The sequence below is a fragment of the Pan paniscus genome, chromosome 13, assembly GCF_029289425.2.
Source record: "Pan paniscus chromosome 13, NHGRI_mPanPan1-v2.0_pri, whole genome shotgun sequence".
In the NCBI taxonomy this organism is placed as follows: Eukaryota; Metazoa; Chordata; class Mammalia; order Primates; family Hominidae; genus Pan; species Pan paniscus.
The window spans coordinates 138,552,750-138,573,271 of NC_073262.2; the positions used below are offsets into that span (position 1 = coordinate 138,552,750).

The window sequence follows — 20,522 nt, forward strand, 5'->3', positions numbered from 1 at the left end:
CCTAGTAGATATGTTGAATTGTACTCTTTTACAAAACAAGTATCACAGGATGCAGAGTCCCGAATGCCTACATCTTATAAGATACTGAATGTGTCCTTGGAAAAAAAATCCTCTCAGCCTGAAATTCCACTTGCCAAAAGCAAGGCAGATCTCCAATGCAAATACAGGAGCGAATGGGCCCCATTCACAGGCCTTAAATCGTGTGTCTCACTTTTTATGGTAGTGTTGTGAATTCTTTTCTTTTTGGGTTTGTAATTAGAGGACAGAACAGATGGCGAAGGCCTAGTTTGAAGTGATGTGACCGTTAACGTCGCCTCCTTCATCCAGTTGTGATTCCAGGGAACCCGGTTTTCCCACACATGCGCAGAACGGGCGTGGTGCAGCTGTAGGGTTTGCAAGGTAGCCGCTCACGCTGAGTTTTTACAGCATTTGAAGCTGTCTGTGAATGAGATTGGATCGAAAAAAGCCGTCCCTGGATGTTTCTAAGGGTGAAGGCTCCATAGGGGAAGGGTGAATTCTTGTCAATCATATTCCTGTAATTAGGATTTGTTAAAATAAAAGGTATACAATTCTGCAGTGGGAATAAACGTCTGTTTTACACTCAAGTGCTCATAGAATCCTTTTTGACTTTTTCCCCGCCCTCTTTCTATGTACATGAAAGTTCCTATCACCATCACCAAGAGTTGCTCCTCTTTTCAGGCTTACTTAACCAATAAGTCAAATGCCAGCTATTATTTTCCTAGTTAAATGCTTTGGTGAAGTTAAGTCCTATTTGTAAAGACAGACCAAAATTGGAAGGTGCAGGGAATGAACTTTTGTATTTTGTTATTGTTATTGTAAAGATTTGTTGATGAAACTTTATTTGAATGCTATGAAAAGCCATCATTTCAGAGTATATTTTTAAAAATCAGAACAGGCTATTTTTAATGTAATAAGCCAATAGCTTAAAAGAGGGATTCTGTCTTTGATGTCATTTGGTGGATGAAAACATTCTTGTTCAATAGAAAACCAGCATCTTTTTCATGCTCATTTGAGATCAGTTCAGGCAACATACTGATATTCATTCAGATATAAATGCCATATTCACTTTGAAATGCAAATTGTGTAAAGAAAAATAGCATATGGTGGAGGTAAGTACCTTTTCAAATCAACTCTTCCACTTTGGGGATATAAGTACAGCTAAAATTATTCTTTGGAAAGAATCTGGCGCTTTTGACACATGGAAGCTTGCACTAATCAAGGCAGTGCAGTAAGCACACACACATATCCATATCAAGGAAGTGGCGCAGCGAGGACATGGATTAGCATGGTAATGCAGTCGCCCCCTGCTAATCGGGGCGAGTACCAGCTGATCCGTAGATGGGGTATTTGAGGAAACACTCTTTCTGAGTTCAGAATGGGCCGTGTCGTCAGTCATGTATTTCATGGTAACGCAAATAATATTTGGGGGACGATGCCGAAAAGGTCCTTTTATGACTGCCTTCCTGTGGAAGCCAGCATCCTATACTGTTTGGGGCTGGGCCACTTTTTAAGGACTTATTGCTGGTACAACTGTTTCCTTGTACAACCCTGTTCTGTCTCTTACACTTCCTGACCTGACCTCTGCATTCACAAGCCATTCCAATGACATTTTCTAGGTTTTTGGATAAGTGTTATTGGTACAACATACACATAAGACGCACGGAATCATAAGTCATAGCCACGTTTACAGGGGCCGCCGCTCACATCCAGAAGCAGCAGGTAGCCAGCCCTCATGGACCCCTTCCTGTCATGTGCACCCCCACCCCACCCCACCCCACTCACAAGGGTGACCACCATCTGATTTCTCACTCCGTAGATGGGTTTCTCCTGTCCTTGGATGGGATCCTAACAGTTGGCACTCTCGCGCTTGTCTCTGGCTCTGTGTTCTGTGTGTGATGTCACCGCGGTTGGGGCCCATGTCAGTAGTTCCTTGTTGTCATTGCGTAATGTTCCGTTGTGCCGTGATGTACCTACGGTGATGGACAGTGCCGTCATTTCCAGCGTGGGGCTGTTATGAGCAGTGCTGCTCTGAACGTTCTAGCGCCTACTTTTTGGTGGCCATGTTTATGTGCATCTGTATGATTTAAATCTGAAAGATGTGAAAGGAGAAGAGAAATCTTAAAGGAGGAAAAAAAAGAAGTGGACTTGAAATGTTTTATGAAAGCTTTGCATCCGGTAAGTCGATTAGAAGAGTGGTGTAGGTTGTCCTGGGACAGCCCCGAGCTTAGGAAACCCCCGTGTTTAATAAGAGCACGTAAGCAAGCCTGTCCAAAGTTTGCCGTGGAGAGTGACATTTACTGTCCCAGATAGCAAACAGATTGCCCCCTCTTAAAGTAGACATTACCCCTGTTGTACCAGTCTGTTTACTCTGTCCACATCCCCTGCAAAATAGAGCAGAGAGCACCTGCCCGTGTCCACGCCCAGAAGAAGAGAAACTGAGGCCCGTGGAGAGCTGGCTGCCAGCAACAGTGGGGTGGGATGGTAGCAGCAGGGAGAGTGGAAGTCAGGGAAGGATGGAAGGGAAGGGAAGAATGGAGAGTACTCACCCCCAAAGTAGGCCACGTCCTTGTACTTATCCCCGAGTACAAGTGTACCCTCGGCTTCCGGGGTAGAAGCTTCCTTTAAGACCCTTGTATTTGCGCGTGACTTGAGGTTGGTGAATTCGGACCACTTGTTAGACTTACCTCGTCTACTCCAGGAAGGAGGGCATTCTAATCTGGCTTTTACAATCTCTTCCTTCTAGGGTAATACAGACATGCCTGCAAAGAACATTTCCAACGATGGTGCGCAGAGTTCTCCCACATCTAAACAACCCCAGCTTCATATCTTACTCCTTAGACACGGGAATGAAATTCTGTAGCAAAACAGCTGTGTGTTTGAGGTGGTCCCTGATGGAGACAATCAAGAGGCTCTCTTTCCTGGGCATTACTGGGGCTGAGGGTTGGGGCGTGGCTTCCTGCAGACCCCACGCACCTTGCAATCCTCGTGGCATTTCTGAATGTAGCTCTATTTCTAGTAGCCTTCCTGAACTGGCAACTTTAATGCCTGGGTAGCAAGCACTTGGGCGTTTCCTTAAACTCACCGTCTTAGCTATCAGGTCTAGGTGTGAAAATGTGATTTAACTAATCAACACAGTAGCAGTAGAGCTTGGTGTCTTTGTTGACTGTTGGCGGCCACGTGGGTTTAGGTCCCCTGCCCTTCAGCCTGGTTGCTGGGTTTGAGGCCTCCACCTCGGCAGGACTGCTTCGAGCTGACCTGGACTGTGTTTAGAACAGTGTTTGGTGCACTTGTATCCTAGCTGGTCTTGATGTCAGGATCCTTACCCCTCAAGCAATCAAAAAAGTTATCCAGCTTCTTTCACAAATGAGAACTTCAGACCTTCAGCCTTAATTAATAACTCATTAACGTGAAATGAATTCCAGTGAGTGAAAACAGTTGCCCTCGAGTACTTTGAGTGAGAATGCAGTGATTTTAAACAGAGGCTTTTTTTATGCTTAAAGGTATTTCCAAAAGTGTTCAAAACTCCTGTGTGGTAACACATAGGGCAGGTATTGCTTGATGCTTACATAACAAAACTGGATGCCAGGACAGCATTAGTAGGTCAATTAGTTAATGACATTCATTCAAGAACAGAAATGAGATTACATATTAGACTCTGTGTGCATATCTGTATCAAAAAATGCATGAGAAAGTATGACACTATAATTGGATATGGAATGTGCATGATTATTAAAAAGATTCACTCCACATTTGGGGGTGGTTCGTTTCTTTGACGGGTGGATTTACTGAAAGTAAGTGGAAATGCCTCAAAGTGTGGCCACTGGCCTGGGAGTGCTGACACGTGGCACGAGATGCTCCATGGGCCTGTTAACCCAGCATGGCAGCTTCCACAGTGTCGTGGCTCAGGCCGTGGACCACTGGTTTGCCTCAGAGTTTAAGCAGATGTCTTCATGCATTTACGTTGAAAGGCAGGTACTGTGTTTGCATCCCAGAAACAATATTTCTGACCCTGTATAATTTTTTTTAGTCAAATATGTTTCTGCATTATCACAGAAAATACTTTTGTTTTCTTTTGTTGGTTTTTCTGAAAGAAAATTTAAGTGATCTCAAATATAGTGAATGGGTATATTTTGAAACAGAGATTTACTCCCTTAAGAGAAAATCGGAAATGTTTTGCTTATGGAATGAGTCTCCTCCTCCGCATATTTTTGGAAGGTCTTGACCAGAGGTCAAGAGTGAGGTGGGTTGAGTGCAGTGGGGTGGGGGGGGAGGCAGGTGTGAGCCTGGGCAACCCCGGAACCCACTCAGATCCTTCAGACAGATCCAGAGAGAGAGACTGTCAGCTCTTTGTTCATAAACACAGGCCCACAGCTCCCAGATGCTTTCATTTTCTAAGTGATGCCAGAAACCACCAATTTTTAAATGAAATCTCCCAATTTAATTCTACTTTGAAAAAAGTGATCAACTAAGTAAAAATGTCTCTATGAGCTCAGCCTGGACGTCAGGCGATAGTCTGTGGATCTGATTGAAAGTTTCACCTTTATCACGGTTTGTCCATGTATACACCTTGATGTGGCCCAAATTCAGTCATGCTGTTTCAGTTTAGTCCCGCAGTGGGAAGTGGGTGTGGTCGGGGCTGGGGTCCTTCACGAGCTATAGAGCTCTAAGAGTTTGCCGTCAGAAGGATTGTGGATAGCTGGTCTGGTGTCTTCCATCTGGACACCAGGAGCATGTGGTCTTGCCAGGAGGTTCGTCACCCCAGAGGTTCCAGGTTGGTTCCTTGGGGACTCTCTCAGGAGGCAGAAGGTGGGCTCTGAGCCACACCCTCAGAGCTGCTGCACCAGCATCTCAGTGGATTGGACTTGTCCTTGTATTTTGCTGGACAGACAGAAGTTTGAAAACCAGTGCATTCACAGCAGAGTCCTGTTGTTTCTTAGTGTGTAGGCTTGAAGGAATCTCTCCCTTCCTTTTTGGCAGTGTGATGTTTGGCCATGAGATGAAGAACTCATAAGCCTAAGATGAGTTCTTGATCAGCTACCTCCATTGGAACATTTCGTGGTCCCTTGTCTGGGGTTAAGATTGACTTGGCTCTCCTTACTGTGTGTTGATACTTACTTCTGGAGCTTTATTGCAAGTAGTCAGTGATGGATGCACTGAAATACTGTCCTCTGCCTTTTAAAGGAAATTGTTCTGGAAGGTTTCTAGGCCTGGTTGTCATCGGAGAACCACTCTCCAGGGAGAAGGAGCAAGAGAAGCGGTGCTCTATTGAGTGCCATGTTGTCATCCTTGTCCCAAAGATGGAGGGACAGACACAGTGAAATTCCTTTTTGTTTTTCAGGTATTTGGACCTTGTGTGCCTAAAGCTGGTATAAAATGAGGTCTGTGGACAGATGGCATGCTTAATAATGACTTGACAGGGGTCTGATTGGGCATTGCAGTGGGGAAGGAATTACCTCCTTATCATCTTACCTACACAGCAGGTGTCCCTGCAGGTAGAGCAGGCCCAGAAGTGCCTGGCACAGCAGTCAGGGTCCCAGCAAGGGAGGTGCCCCCCCAATCGCACCCCCAACTGCTTGCAGGCATCTTGTCATTGTCCTTTTCCACCTTTGCGGAGTCCTTTCGCCCACCATAACAGTGTCAGCAGTGTCTGGAAGCCTTTTGTCTGCTCAGAATTCACGTGATGAAAGCGGAACCAGGCCAGGGAAGCCCCGGCAGCCACTCTTGGGAGGCGCCTCCTCCCCAAACGCACCTTCGATGGGTGGATGTGTGGGATTGAGAGAGAAGGGGAAGAGAAGCACACAGGACAGTGCAGGCACCAGGGCTGGCAGAAATGCACCAGGACAACCCATGGGCCCCAAGGGCCAAGGAGAGAGGGGGTCACCCAGCAAGACAACTGCTCGGGGAACGAGCCCTGGAGTCAGCACCGACCCTCACCCTCCTCTCTCCTTTAGATTCCTGCCGTGCTCACCATTGGTTGAGCCCAGTGAGAAGCTAGAAGGTGCTGGAGCCAACAGGTGCAGCCCATATGGGTGCCTTCCCAGGAGGAGAGCGGGGCGGAGAAGGGATGTGAAGGGATGTAGCAGGAACATGGTGGGCACGGGCTCCAGGAGGGGATCCCGAGATGGGAGTATCTCCTCTGCTCCTCAGGGATGCTGCCTTCTGTGGGGTCTGAATGCCTTATTGTAATAGGGATCTGGCTAAGGCACACAATACCCAGAGGACAGCCACAGGGTGGCTTCGATGGTGGCACGTGAAAAATACAGGGAGGAGCGTGAGTGCTCCCCTTAGTGCCACGTCGCCAGCTCTGGGCTGCTCCTCCACGTTTCTAAGATGCCACATGCCTGGCCCCCCTCCCCCGGCTGCTGTAAGGCCTGGTGCAAGAGCAAGCGTGGGAGCACCACATGGCACTGTCATTCAAGATGTGGGCTCCAAATGACGCTGTGTGTTTCTAGGGCGTTAGGGCACGCCCATGCCCTGAGATGGAGCTCTCAGAACATCAGGGCTTGGGGGCATGAGAAACGGCCTCAAGACCCTACATGTAAGCAGGGGAGCCCAGACCCGAGGCTTCCGAGCCACTGCCCTGCGCTCCTCCCACCTGAGCCCCTTGGATGCCAGTGGTCTGCCGTGGTGGAGTTTTGATTGTGATTTTTTGTTTTATGGTGGTGACTTTCTGGCTGGAGTGGTTTTTTTAATTAATGTGCACACAGATCGCCCGGGATCTTACTAAGAGGCAGGTGGCAGGTGGGGCCGGGATTCTGCATTTCTCGCATGCCTCTTGGCGATGCTGCTTCTGTAGGTCCGAAGACCACAACCTCCGTGGCTTTCCGATCCTTCCTTCCCTGGGGCATCACTGTGGGCTTTTTTCTGGAATCAAGCAGACCTGCCTATGAATAATTTCCCTTATGACGTTCAGAATGTACTCAGTTCAGACAACAGCATAAAATAGGTATCTTTTCTTTTTTTTTAAGGCAGAACTCTATTCTTCAAAGCCAAACGCCTCGTCGTTTGTTAATCGCTGATTGGGTGTAGGGCTCGTACACTATGCTTCAGCTGGTGGTTCCGTGGCTTCCCAGTGCTGCACGGGATCGCAGTGAGGCCGCTTGTTTGAGGGGAGCCCTGGTTCCTGCCTCTGGCTTCTCATCCACATCACCGGAGTGCTTTTGAAAATGCATCTTTTCCCAAGCCCCATTCCCAGAGCTTCTGAATCAAAATCTGTATTTTTTGAAGCCACTAGTTTTAAAAAGCTCCACAGGAAATTCTGGTAATTGGCCAGATTTAAGAACTGCTAATATGGGCTGCGTATTTATTATAAAATCCTGCACTGTGAAAAACTTCTGTTGAGATAGCTTAGAACTTAGCTGGTTCTGAACTAAAACAATTGGAAGAAAATTTTTTTTTAAAAAGCCCCAGTACCTCCGAAGATCTGCAAATAGACCTAACAGACTAATTCGCTGGCAGCAGGGTATGATTGGCTGAGCTTTAGAGAAAGGCACTTAATTATGTTTTTGAGTCTAAAATTGGTATGACCAGATAATAATTCATTTTGATGTTGAGCAACTGATTCAAATCATTAAGTATACAATGGAATCATTTTTCATCACATCCCCTGTGCTCTATGAAGTCACGCAGGTTATTTTTCCTCTGCTTAGTCTTTTCAAGGTTAAGAGTAAACTTATCTGGTTGAAGAGCCTGCATTTCCTCCGTGTCGTGTCTAGGGACTTTGATTTGTGTTGATCATAAAGTATGGCTTCCCCATGAAAATAATCCTCTGGCACCAGACAGTTGACTCTCAATGGGTGATCATTTTCTGTTCCATTGGTAGGGTGACATGGCTGGGCTCCTGGAGCCCCCATCTTGCCGGCCTGCCGGATCGCGGTGTCTCTGCTAAGACTCGCTGGGTGTTTTGTCTTCACTTCCACTCGATGTCGCGGTTGCGGTTGGGTTGCGTCTTTGTATAGGGTTGTTTGGTGCGAGTCATCCGCGGCATCGGGTCCCTTCACATTGCTTTGTCAGGCACCATCAAGATTGGCGTCCCCCTTTTATTCCTCCCGAATAGTTGCTGTCTGGCGCTTCCGTTTGCCATGCAGGCAGGACAGGGGCTGCTCTCGGTGGTAAGGTGCACTGTGTGCCAGCGTGTGGGTCCCGTAGACTAACTCGCGCTGGTTTCTGTGGTCTGCAGTCCGCGGTGGTGTTCACCTGACTTGTTTATTCCTAGGGAATGTCACTAGTGCATCTGGGTCTCAGATGGCAAGCGGCATCAGCCTGGTCTCCTTCAACAGCCGACCCGACGGCATGCACCAGCGCTCCTACTCAGTCTCCAGTGCCGACCAGTGGAGTGAGGCTACGGTCATTGCAAACTCGGCCATCAGCAGTGGTAAGAGGGGGCTCAGCCCCACGGACCCGCAGCCACCTCAAGGTCCTTCGTTGTAAGCCAGGGGCTGGACAGGACGCCCTAAGCTCTCATGCTCCTCTGGGAGCGCAGCACCCTGTGGGGCGGCTGCATCAGAGACTCACATCTTGCCTTTCATCTGTGGAACGTTTTGTCCTTGCTAGGCTGTCTTGCCCATGTCATCTCATCTGTTCCTCTTCGGCACAGGGAGGAGGTGGTCATCCCATTTGGTCAGTTTGGAAACTGAGGCGGCAGACAGGGCAACTGGCTTACCCAGGGTCACGTGACAGAAGTGGCAGCGCTGAGAAATAAGATCTGATTTTATCTCCCCAATCACACTGCCCTACGTGGCGTGGCCCACACTCTTCCACCACTAGTGCACATTTTATATCATTAGGGTGAATTCAGTCTCCTTGTCTGTTTTCCAGAATTCCTGGTGTACCCTCTCAATTCTGGAGTCCCCTTTGTAATCCTTCAGTTTTCAAATTCCTTCGGCATTATTATTATTATTATTATTTTGACAAGTGTATCCAGCTTTTTGGGGAACAAGCATGCACGTTGGAAACGATCTCGCCGTCTGTGTGGAGCGTGAATGACGCAGCACCGAGGGCACCCTGGTGGCTGCAGCAGGGTTTGCCTGTGGCGTTTTGTCTCTGGCCTGTTCACCGGTATTTAAAGGAATTCCCACTGTTGTATGTAATCTATCAGACGGGGTTTTAGAGTAATCTTAGCATAATTTGTTCTAATTAAAAGATTCAGCATCAGGTCTTCCCTGTAGACCCACCAGCTGCTGCAGCAGGACGTTTGCTTTGGGTAAACATCATCCTTATTTCTAGTGGCTCCGCAGACGCCACCAAGCAGAAGCCTTAAAGGAAGACATCTCCAAACCAAGCCCGGAGACGCGGAGTCAGCGAGGTAGCTCCACGCCATAGCGGTGCGGGTCTGGAAGAGCCTGTGACTTGGAGCAGACACACACAGCGTCACGCGGCTGCCCCAGCTGGCCCATTCCCATCCCAGCGCCGGAGCTTGCTCCTTCCCTCAAAAGAAGGTGCTTTGTTAGATAGCAAAGGTCTGCCTGCAGCTTCTTCAAGGGCTCTCTAAGGCTCTCTGCCTCATCTGGAATCATGATGATAACCCTGAAAACCCCAAACAAGGAGGTTCGAAGTTACGATAAATTAACCGTCTACAGTTTACTCTCTTCATAGCTACTGCATGCCCCAGCAGGCCTGGTAGTCAGCCTTTCATCAGGCCTGTGTGTGCTGCAGCTGAAGCCCCGCCACCTGCCAGCCAGGCAGCCTAGGATGAGCCTCCGTACCTCCATGAGCCTCCGTTTTCTTATCTGTTCAATGGACACGTTCTCCCCTCCCTTACGTAGAAGTTAGGCATGTGCCACAACACAGGACAGTAGGCTCTTCGTGACTGAAGAACCACTGTTAGTCATGGTTCCTTTAGGAGGAGCAGAGAGTTCACATACTCGTTTCATTATCAAATACTTTAAAATATGTATTATCAATTAGTATTACTATTTGATAAGGTTTCATTCTGTGGCTGCCATCTCGTGAAGGTGTTCTTGCATAGGGCCACGTTTGAGGGCGTGGGGAGAGGCATGCTGGGCCTTCTGGAGCCAGGTGCACAGGTGACACGGACAAGGCCTTGCCTTACCAAGCAGCCTCTGCTGAGTGAGAGTAGTCTAGGTGCCAATAATACAGGTCTTTAAGTATTCATCTAAAATTCATCCTATACAGATTTTCCTTTTGCACACTTACCTGTTTGATAAAGACTCACTAGGTAACTTTCCCTCTACTGAATAGCTCTTTCTGTTGAGCTGTACGTATGTGCAGTGGGCGTTTCCACACCGCCATATCGTGAGACACTGCTTTCCAGAGCCTCCGTTTGGTTGGAAGTCTCTTTCCATGGAAGTGGGCTGCATTGTCTGCACACATGCATTTGTACAGTACCCATGTGAGACTAAAGTCGCCTACGTTTGAATGCCAGTTTTTTATTCACAAAGCAATTTCTATAATATTAACACACGTGGGTGTCCATTAAAGACCAGTATGCTCCCTGACCTCGTAAATCTTGAACCCTGAACATAGAAGATAAGAAACAAGCAAGCGGATGCCCCAGGTGTCAGCCTGCTGAGGGACATGGAAGGAGAGCTGTAGGGAGAGCCCAGGGCTGAAATTGTGCAGGTCGTTTAAGGATTGATAGAGTTGATCAAGGAAAGCTTCCCAAAGAAAATCAAACTTGAGCAATGCTTAAAGAACCAGATGGATTTTTTTGTGCAAAACAGCAGGAGGAAGTTATTATAAGCATTGGGGCACTTCGGACAAAGACCCAGAGAGGAGGAAAAGGGAAGATGGAATAGCCACGAGCTGCAGTGAAGTGAAAGGTGATAGTTGGGGTGCAGAAAAATGAGGAGAGACCAGAAGAGATGAGTGTTGAGAGCCCAGCACTGCCAAATTAGCATCTGATTTTCAGACTTGGGGGCTGACATTTTACAGAGCAAAGATCCAGAAAGACAGCAGAATGGTGCACAGAAGTCTGATTCCTACAGCTTTATGGGGGTCTTGGTTGATTCCTGTATTTTCTAAGGATTTTTTTTTTTTTTTTGAAATGGAGTCTTGCTCTATTGGCAGGCTGGAGTGCAGTGGCACGACCCCGGCTCACTGCAGCCTCCGCCTCCCGGACTCAAGCAGTTCTCCTGCCTCAGGCTCCCGAGTAGCTGGGACTGCAGGCACGCGCCACCGTGCCCGGCTAATTTTTGTATTTTTAGTAGAGACGGGGTTTCACCATGTTGGCCGGGATGGTCTCGATCTCTTGACCTCGTGATCTGCCCGCCTTGGCCTCCCAAAGTGCTGGGATTACAGGCATGAGCCACCGCGCCCGGCCTTTCTAAGGATTAATAGTATGTCATACCGAAAATATTTTGAAAAGGGAGACAATAATCGTAATAATAAGAGCTACAGTTTATTGAGGGCTGTATGTAGATAATCTCATTTGATCCTCACAGAGTAGATCCTGTTGTTACCTGCCTTCTACAGGGGCTGCCTTTGGTACAGAAGGATTAAATGTCACTTGCTCAAAGTCACATCCTGTGAGGGGCCAGGATTCAAACTCAGATGGCCCGATGCAGCTCTCCATCACTGCATGTCAAGGTGTACCTCCAGGAGCAGCAGCAGCAGCAGCCCCTGGGAACTGCTTAGAAATGTTGATCTCAGGCCCTGTCTCAGTCCCACTGAATCCAGTCCTCAGGGGATGGGACCAGGCAACCTGTGTATAGCAAGCCCTCTGGGATCACATGGCATGCTGAAGCTTGGGAACCACTGCTGTAAGTCCTCACTTCCCAAAGCCTGGTCCACGGACCAAGTGGCATTTGACAGCTCCAGGGATTTGGCTGGTGATGCAGAATTCAGGCTCCACCCAGGCCTGCTGGACGCATCCTTGTCTGTCTGTGCCGAGGGCACCATCCCGGCGTCCCTCTGGTTCGCGTCATTCCCCCCTTTAGTGTGCTGCTTCGTCAAGTGGCCAGACCCCAGCAATTTTTAGTGAACACCAGGGCACAGGATCTGATGGACAACTTCAAGAAAACATGTTTATGAATGGATTTCAAGACTCAGCCTTGGCATAAACATTCCCTGCAGGGCTTAGAAAATAATCACAGAAGAAACAAACATGATTAAGAGCTTTCTGTCATGCTCTTTCTTCTTAAGTTGCAGGTGATATAAGTCCCCCCTGCCCCCACTTCCTTTTTGAATGTATCTGCCCCCCATCCCTAGTCTTTGGTTTGGATTTCAGAGTCGCTTACTCTGTGCTAGCAGCAGGAATGAATGAGGAGAGCCTAAGCAGCTTTGGAATACAGACGCCCATGTTGGCAAGTGTGCCTTCCCGTTGTCGCGCACTCTTAATCTAAAACATAATAATCACGGCAACATTTGGGATTCACTGTTTCTCTGGCCCCCGTCCACCCTAAATTAAGACTTTGGCTCTGGAGAACTTTTCAAAGTCTCCTCTCTAGACACACCGGTCCCCCCGGGGTTTCTTCCTTTAAAGCAGCTGTGAGAAACTCCTAATTAGATAGATTCCTTTGTAGGGGCAACCTACAAAACAGGAGGTGCTGCTTAAATTAAGGGAAGAAGAAAAGAATCCATTTAGTGAAATGGAATGCCCACTGCTTTATGACTATTACTGTTGTAAGGTTTCACATTTAAGTACCTGAGGTTTAAAATTAAATGTCTAATATAATTTGGCGTTGCTAACATGAGACCCGCATCTGCCCTTAGAGAAAATGCAGACAGCTCAGTTGAGGGTTTCAAATTGCCGTCTGCCGGCTTGCAAGCCGCACGGAGGATTGGATCCCTCCTCTGCTGAGTACCACATGCTGCTGAGCATAATTTTTTAAATGCAGAAACATATTCATCTTGAGCCTCTGCATTGAAAAAGGCCGTTCCAGGAGTACATGAAAAATTAATTTTTTTACATTTTTTCCCACTCTTCTAAGTGTTTGACAGAAGTAATTTTTGCAGCAAGAGAGAATAAAAACTGGTGGCTGTAAATTCCTGTCCTGCAACCTCTTGTGTAGATTCTTTATGGACCCAGAATTGATCTACATGTCAGATCCTGTTGTGGTTTAAACTGTTTATCACTGTAATGGCAGTAGTGAGCCCATGAACACCAACTTATAATCCTGGGTGAAAGAAATTGGTGTTTGCAGTCATTGAAGAGGCAGCTTTGCTTTATTGATAGATTCAGAACAATTATCTCTGCAACAACTATTGGCTGAGGGTTCTCTTGAATCTTATTGGAAGCCTGTAATTTTTTTTGATTAATCATTTCCTCCATAGGTAATTTCCTCTAGAAGCGTTAGCCACGAGTCAGCATCACTGTGGGTAGCAGGGGCCCTGGGGGGTCGTATGTGGCATACTTGGCCGTCCTGTCTTACTTCAAGACAAGATGCACCTTGAGATGCGTCACACCTGTCCTCAGGGCCAGAGTGCTCACCTGCCTGCCTGCCTCCTGAGTACCTGGGTGAGCCTGGCCCGGCCCTCCCCGCTGGCTCCTGCCTGGGCCAGCCTCAGCGGGTGGTCTCAGCTAATGCTGTTGCCATGGCAGCCTCGCTCCCCCAGCCCTGGACTGTCAGGTTCTTCTGATAGCTCCACCCCATCCCCGATTGCTTCAGTCCAACAGTTTATCTTCTGCCACGCTGACTGGCCATCACTGTTAATACTGCATTTCTTCACGTGACTCTTCCATGTGGCTCTTGAGCCTCACTTTCCTCGGCCTCCCCCAGGCCACCACGCGGCCTCGTCACCATCGAGAACAAACACCATGTCCATCTTCCACATGGAAGGAGTGTATCACGTGTGTGTGTACGGGTGTATGCTCTGGTCCCTGTTTCCTTCTGGCCATGTAATCATTATATCTTTCCAGTAGACTCTGTGGTTATAAAGCAGCCGATCCTCAATGGAAAGCATTTGAGTTTTTGCCAACTTTTAAATGTCTTTTCTCATTATAAAAATGTTTTACACGTCGATTTTGATGATGGGGGTTCGAAACATGAGTTTCAGCTTCAGAAGCTGTCTGTCCCACACTTCCTTTCGGAGCCAATGCATTTGAACCACACTTTCCAGCAAGCATGTCCACACCATTCATCAATTTTAATCATTATAGTTGGAGCTTTTTTTTTCTCTTCTTGGATGTTATACTGACAATTTTAGTGTATGACCAGCAGGCGGCGGTAATGTGATACTGCCGGTCTCTGACCTGGAAGCTTCTTTGATGGGAGGGTATCAGTGAAGCGTGGTGGGGAGGAAATACATGTGTTGACAGCCTCCCCTGTCGTGACCTTCATACCTAACACTCGTTTCCCTGGGGATCATCATCTCTGATAACTGAGCTTCCAAAAGGCTGAGAAACCAAGACCATACTTACCATTATTAGCCAAAATTCAAACCCGGATCTTTCTGATTTCAAAGCTTATAATCATTCCCCTCTGCTTTTTTTTTTTAAAGGAGAAACGCATGCTTAGTACTAAAACATAGTATCATAAAAATTGTTTGTCTTTTGATAGCACTTGCTTTTCAAGGAAATATGTTCTAAGATGGATAGACATTTTGTCTTCTCTCACTGATGCTGAAGTTTCCTTTATCAATTCTTCCCAAATCTTGGCTGGCATTCAAAAGCGTTCCCTGGGGGTTGTCATCAACCTTCAGCTTAGCTCAGTGTTAAAGGCCCCTGGGCTCTCATCTCTCAAAGCTGGGCACTCCCTGCCTCACCGCCGGGGGGGCTGCTCGGCTCGCCAGGCTGGCCGGCCTAATTAAAAGGCTGACCCCGCTCCCTTCTGTGCTCGGAGCCTGCTTTCCTGTCTCTGCATGTGGCCGAGGAGCAGGCAGAAGCGTCCTGGGGTAACTGGACACAGGGGGTGAAAGGTGGATTTTTTTTCCTCCCAATCAGAATGTTGTAACTTTGTACTTTGTCTCCTTAGTTCCTTCCTATCAGCTATTTTCAGCAGTAGCTGCTGACCAGGGGAAACAGAGGACAGTGAAATGCTGCCCCATGATCAAAACCGAACGGGGGCAGCGCATTTCATTCCCAAAGACCAGAAATCTTCATGTTGTTGCAAGGCAAAAAAAAATCTAGAAATGCTTGTAAACAGGCAGTAGAGAAGGATATTATTGTTGCTAGTTGCTGTAGTGCCTGGACCAGACCTCTTGGCCCTCTGGCCCTCGGCGTGTCTTCACCTATTCCAGGGGCTCCCAGCCAGGGGTGATTTTGTCTCCTTGGGACAGTTCGTGATGTCCGGAGGCATTTTTGGTTGTCACATAGGGGAGGGTGATGCTACTGGAAGCTAGTGGGTAGAAGCCACCAGGGTGCTGCTGAGTGTGCCACGGGGCAGAGACCAGCCCCCCACAGCCAAGAGTTATTCAGCCCAAGACACCAGCGGTGCCACGGTCAGGAAGCCCCTGATCTGGACAATGAAAGTTTCGCTTCCTTGGCCCCTTCCAGCTGCGGTTGCTGCGTTGCACAGTAATTCAGTAAGAATCCTTCCCAAAGAAAGGAAAGCTGGTTTCTGGTTTGCAAGAGGGTCACTGCAGCCAACCCAGGGCAGTGCCTGATCCTCAGGGTGCTTTCCACACAGCTTCTCAGAGCATCCACCTGGGGGCACGGCCGGTTCAGCGGCAGTCCTGCTGCCACCAGCGTTGACGTGATGTAACATTCAAGGAACTCACTGCTTGCCAGGCACAGGCCCCCAGGAGATGAGTGCCAGAGCCTTCCCCGCTTCAGATGAGGAGATGAGTGCCAGAGCCTTCCCCGCTTCAGATGAGGAGATGACTGCCAGAGCCTTCCCCGCTTCAGATGAGGAAGCAGGGGCAGAAGGCAGTTGGGCCTATCGCAGCAGCAGGTCAGTGGTCAAGGCTAGATTCAAACAGCCTGTGTCATAATTGTCACTAAGCTGTTCTCCTGCCCACCCGACCGCCTCCAAGAATGCTGGGTGCGCAGCGTGTCCCCCTGCTGCGCGTATGAAGACAGGGAGGGTGAGGCCATCAGATGTGTGGATGCCACAAGCTGAGACATAATCTACATTGAAATCTCCAGATTTAGAGACTACAAAATGGGTTGAAACTAACAAAGTGAAACAGAGATAAAATCTTGAATTCAGGCTCAACAAACCAACAGTACAGATAATGGAACAGGAGTACCGGACCTGGTGGGGAAGGCTTGGGTGTGGTTTGTCTGCAGAAACGCTGTCAAGACTTACATTCTGCACTAAGAGGACGAGAGAGGTTCTGAATGTCTCACTGGGCTCCGAGGATCCTTTCGGGGGCCACATTTTGAGAAAGACATCGGCACACTGGGAAGCACATGAAGCAGAGGGCCGAGATGGGGAGAGGGGCCTGAAACCCACAACACCTAGCGTGGCTGAAAACCTGGGAGGGCCGGAGGAGCCTCTCAGGAAAGCGTCATCCAATGGCTGCCCATTATATTCTTGGGGGCGATTTTTTAAAATACTTGTTCCTGGGGCCAACCGCTAGAGATCTAGTCCATTTGGCCTGGGATGGAACCCAAGCAGTGGAATGTCCCCCAGGGGTTTCACATGCGCAGCCAGGGTTGAGAAGCTCTTTCAGAGGGACCTGAATGATGTGTGTGAATGGTGGTCATAGGACAAAATCTGATCCTGATTCTGTATAAACCCAGAGAATTGAACTGGGAGCAATGGGTAGGATTTGCAGGAAAGACAACTTTGACACCAAGTAGTATGATGTAGTGAGACAGTTCCCAGCGACTGTTTCCAGCCTTCTCCTCTGGCATCTCTGCCTTCCTCTCCCTTGCCTGAAGGCCCTCTGCATCCTTTCCCAATGAAACTGGGGAACGTGCCCACTTGTCTCCCATGCCAAAACCCATGCCTCTCCAGCCTCTGGAGCTTCCATGTGTGATCTGTTCCTGCTTGGACATGGGGTAGGGCATCCCTTCCACCTCTGAACTCATCACCTCTCATCTTCCAAGGGACTCTGCTTCTGCGGACACCCTCTCTCCTGTCCCAGCGGTTTCTCCCAGGTATTGGATCACTCCCTTCAGCTTACATACCTGCTCGGCCATCGCTCAGCCCAACACCATGGCCCTCTGCAGTTTCCACCTCTCCTTCTATTCTCCTTCTCACCACAAGTTCCAGGACACTCGTCTGTCCTCGCTGTCCCCAGCTACCACCCACATTCTCTTCAACCCTCTCCCATGTGTCATCAGCCCAGCACCCTCCAACACTGCTCTCATCCGCGTCAGTCCCAGGAGCACCCCTTGGTTCCTGTGGTAATCTTCATAGTGGGAGCCCTGCTGACTCCACATCTTGCTTGAAACCCTCTCTCCTCTGGGCTTCTCTGAAGACACACACAGGTTTTTCCTGCTGCTCTCTGGCTGCCCCCTGTGTCATCCTCCTTTACCAGCAGACCTCAGACGATAGATGTGGCCCAGAACTCAGCTCTCTCCCGTCCTCCCTGCACTCCTCTTGAAATAGGCCTGACCATTCCTCTAGACTCAGAAGATACCCAAGTTCACATCCCCAGCCATGACTCCTCTCTCCTCATTGAATACAGGTAACCAGCTACCTGCTCGGAAGGGAGTTGGGCGGCTCATGCTCAGCATATTTGAAGAACTCCAGCTTTCATCCAGAGCATCTGTTTCTCACCCATCTTTTCACCATCTATCCTCCCAGTAGTTCAAAACACACCCAAAGCATCACTTGCACACCCTCCCTTGGCCTCACCTCACAGTCTGTTCATTTGCTTGGTTCCCTTCACTTGACCTCCAAGAATACCAGCTGGGTTTGCCCTGTACCTCCACCTCCTCTGTGTTCCCCTGGTCCTTCTGCTGCGTCGGTCCTAACTCATCTCTGGCCTGTCATTCTTACTTCCCAAAAGTCCTCTCTCTCTGCAGCCAAATTCACCTTTTAAAAAAACAAAACATGAGCCAGATTGCCACTCCCCACACCCACTCCAGTGGCTTCCCACTGCCAGTGGAATTGATTCCCGATTCTTGATTTCTGGCTGACAAGGCCCCAGCTGGTCTGACCCCTGTTTCTTGACCGCCTCTCCATGGCTCCAGCCGGCGGCTTTGCTGAGATCTGGGATGAGTCATCCACCAGATAGTTCAGGCTTCCGCCCAGACGTCAGCTCCGGCGTGTGTACATCACTGCAGACAGCCACTCTCCATCCCATTCTTTGCGGTTACCCAGACTTCTTGTTTTTCTCAGCATGTATCGTGGCCTGACTTACTCTGGGCACATTCTTGTTCGACTCCTACCCAGTCACAAGTGGTCATCCTGCCCCTGCCATCTTGAATTGTTTTCCTAGCATCTGTCACTATCTGAAATGATCCTGTTTGCTTATGTGTCTTCTGCAGTAATTCTAACTCCACCACAGAGAGGGACTTCAGGGTCTTGTCTGTCTCCACTTTCTTGACTACCTGGAGCTGTGTCCATCCCATCATCACAATGTCATTGCACGGTAACTATGCTGAGTTAGTGAATGAGCACACTTGGATAGCATCCCCAAATAGGAATAGTCCAAGTGGTGGCAGGGGTGGGGTGGCTTGGTGTATTTCGTTAGATTTGCAAAATGAGCACCAAGGATTCCGCCAGTTTTATATGATACAATCTTTTGAATTTTTAAGTATCTTAATGCTTTGCATATTGCTGTAGAAACTGGTTCTTAACAGAGAACCAGTGCTGGTGCCCCTTAAGACAGAGCATGTTGGTCACAGTGTATACAGTTTATGGCAGAAAACACTGGCAGCAGTCTCAGCAACAGGTTCTTAAATTAGTATAAGTAGTTAGAGTTGAAACTGGTTTTCCTACCTTGGATCATCTTAGCCTGTTCCTGAATCATAAGTAAAGTCAGTGGTGTAAATTAATAGGGATTACGTAGATTAGATACATTTCACAGCTATTTAATTTCTTATGTAACTTCATTTAGTCCACAAGTATTTATTGACCACTTACTGTGGCCACCCACTGCCCTGGCCCTGGGAGTGGAGCAGGAATCCAAATGGAGTTCCCAGGTCTCTCTAGGTACAAAAGAAGAATCGACGGATAATCACTAAGGAAACAAATTGAAATCTGCTTTGTCAGGTGGTGAAAAGTAAAATGAGGGTGAGCAGGTGCAAGGCATACGTTCGCATTCTGAAGTCAAGTCGTGCATGCATGAGTGTGCGAATTACTAAGCGTGTTTTCAACTGAGACCATCACAGCAATGTATCTGTTCATCGTTCATTCCATTCACTTGACAAATATGTAACTAGCGCTTTATCGTATGCAGTGGTGTCCCAGGGTACATTGGGAAGTGACCCCAGAGAAGATGGACACATCAGTTGATCCAATCCAATCAAATGCTGCCAAGAACTCAGTAGGCTAAAGGGTGTGTGGGATCCATGCAAAGGGAAGGGTGTGTGCGGCTATGGAGCTTTGTTGTAGGGGGGGTAAGAAGGGCGGACACTGAAGGCAAAGCACAGAGGAAGGAAGGAGCGTTCCAGCCCGGTCTGGAAGAGTGAGGAGAAGCATTCTAAAAAGGTTTGCCCATGATCCTGAGCCAGCAGAATGCCCTGATGGATGTGGCCCAGAACTCAGCTCTCTCCCATCCTCCCTGCACTCCTCTTGAAATAGGCCTGAGCATTCCTCTAGACTCAAGATACCCAAGCTCATATCCCCAGCCATGACTGCTCTCATCATTTCCTAGGGAAGAGAGGAATGTGATTTGAAAAGATCCCTCTTGAGTCAGCCTGGGTTATCATCTGCTGTGTAGACAGCTCATGCCAGGCTGCGTTAATCGAGAGCAGAGTGGGCTCACTGCAGACAACCCGCGATTCCCCTGGTTCCAGGAGTCCAGTAGCCACGGGTAGAGCCGTCATTGAAATTTGCATCTCATTCTTTGGTTCCTTTCTCATTTGCTTGGCCCAATTTTTAATCAGGTCACTTCTCATTGGCCTCAAGGCAACAATGTGTCATTAACTTACATTTTAGGCTGGGCATGGTGGCTCACATCTGTAATCCCAGCACTTTGGGAGGCCGAGACGGGTGGATCACCTGAGGTTGGGAGTTTGAGATCAGCCTGACCAACACGGAGATACCCCGTCTCTGCTAAAAATACAAAAGTAGCCAGGCGTGGTGGCACATGCCTGTAATCCCAGCTACTCAGGAGGCTGAGGCAGGAGAATCGCTTGAACCCACAGAGGTTGCAGTGAGCCGAGATCATGCCATCGCACTCCAGCCTGGGTAACAAGAGCGAAACTCTGTCTAAAAAAAAAAAAAAAACTTACATTTAAAAAATTTCCTAGCATACAGAAGTCTAAAATTTTGTGAAATTATTTAGCATTTTATTAATTTTTTAGTCCCCATGTTTGCAGCTGCAAATTTTCAATTTCAGGGGGACTTTTTTAAAGATAGAAAGCATCTTGACTACCCTAGCTTCAAATTAGGAATAGGTAGTACAGTATAAAAAGATTTGTCAATTTGAGACCAACCTGGGCAACGTGGAGAGACCCTATCTCTACTAAAAAAAAATTTCATTTAATTAGTTGGGCCTAGTGGTGTGCGTCTGTAGTCCCAGCTACCCAAGAGGCACAT

At 48.3% G+C, this 20,522-nt stretch overlaps 1 protein-coding gene across 15 annotated transcripts in view; it reads left to right on the plus strand.

Moving 5' to 3' along the window:
- AGAP1 (ArfGAP with GTPase domain, ankyrin repeat and PH domain 1) overlaps nucleotides 1-20,522 on the plus strand; it is a 640,400-nt gene that overhangs the window by 431,248 nt on the left and 188,630 nt on the right. For 9 of the 15 annotated variants that reach the window (XM_034955413.4, XM_034955414.4, XM_034955412.3 and 6 more), the window contains one exon: nucleotides 8,237-8,395. The exons of the other annotated variants lie outside the window; for them this stretch is intronic. In XM_034955413.4, coding sequence (XP_034811304.1) covers nucleotides 8,237-8,395 — 159 coding nt within the window. The remainder of the gene's footprint in view (nucleotides 1-8,236; nucleotides 8,396-20,522) is intronic. 15 annotated transcript variants of the gene reach the window in all.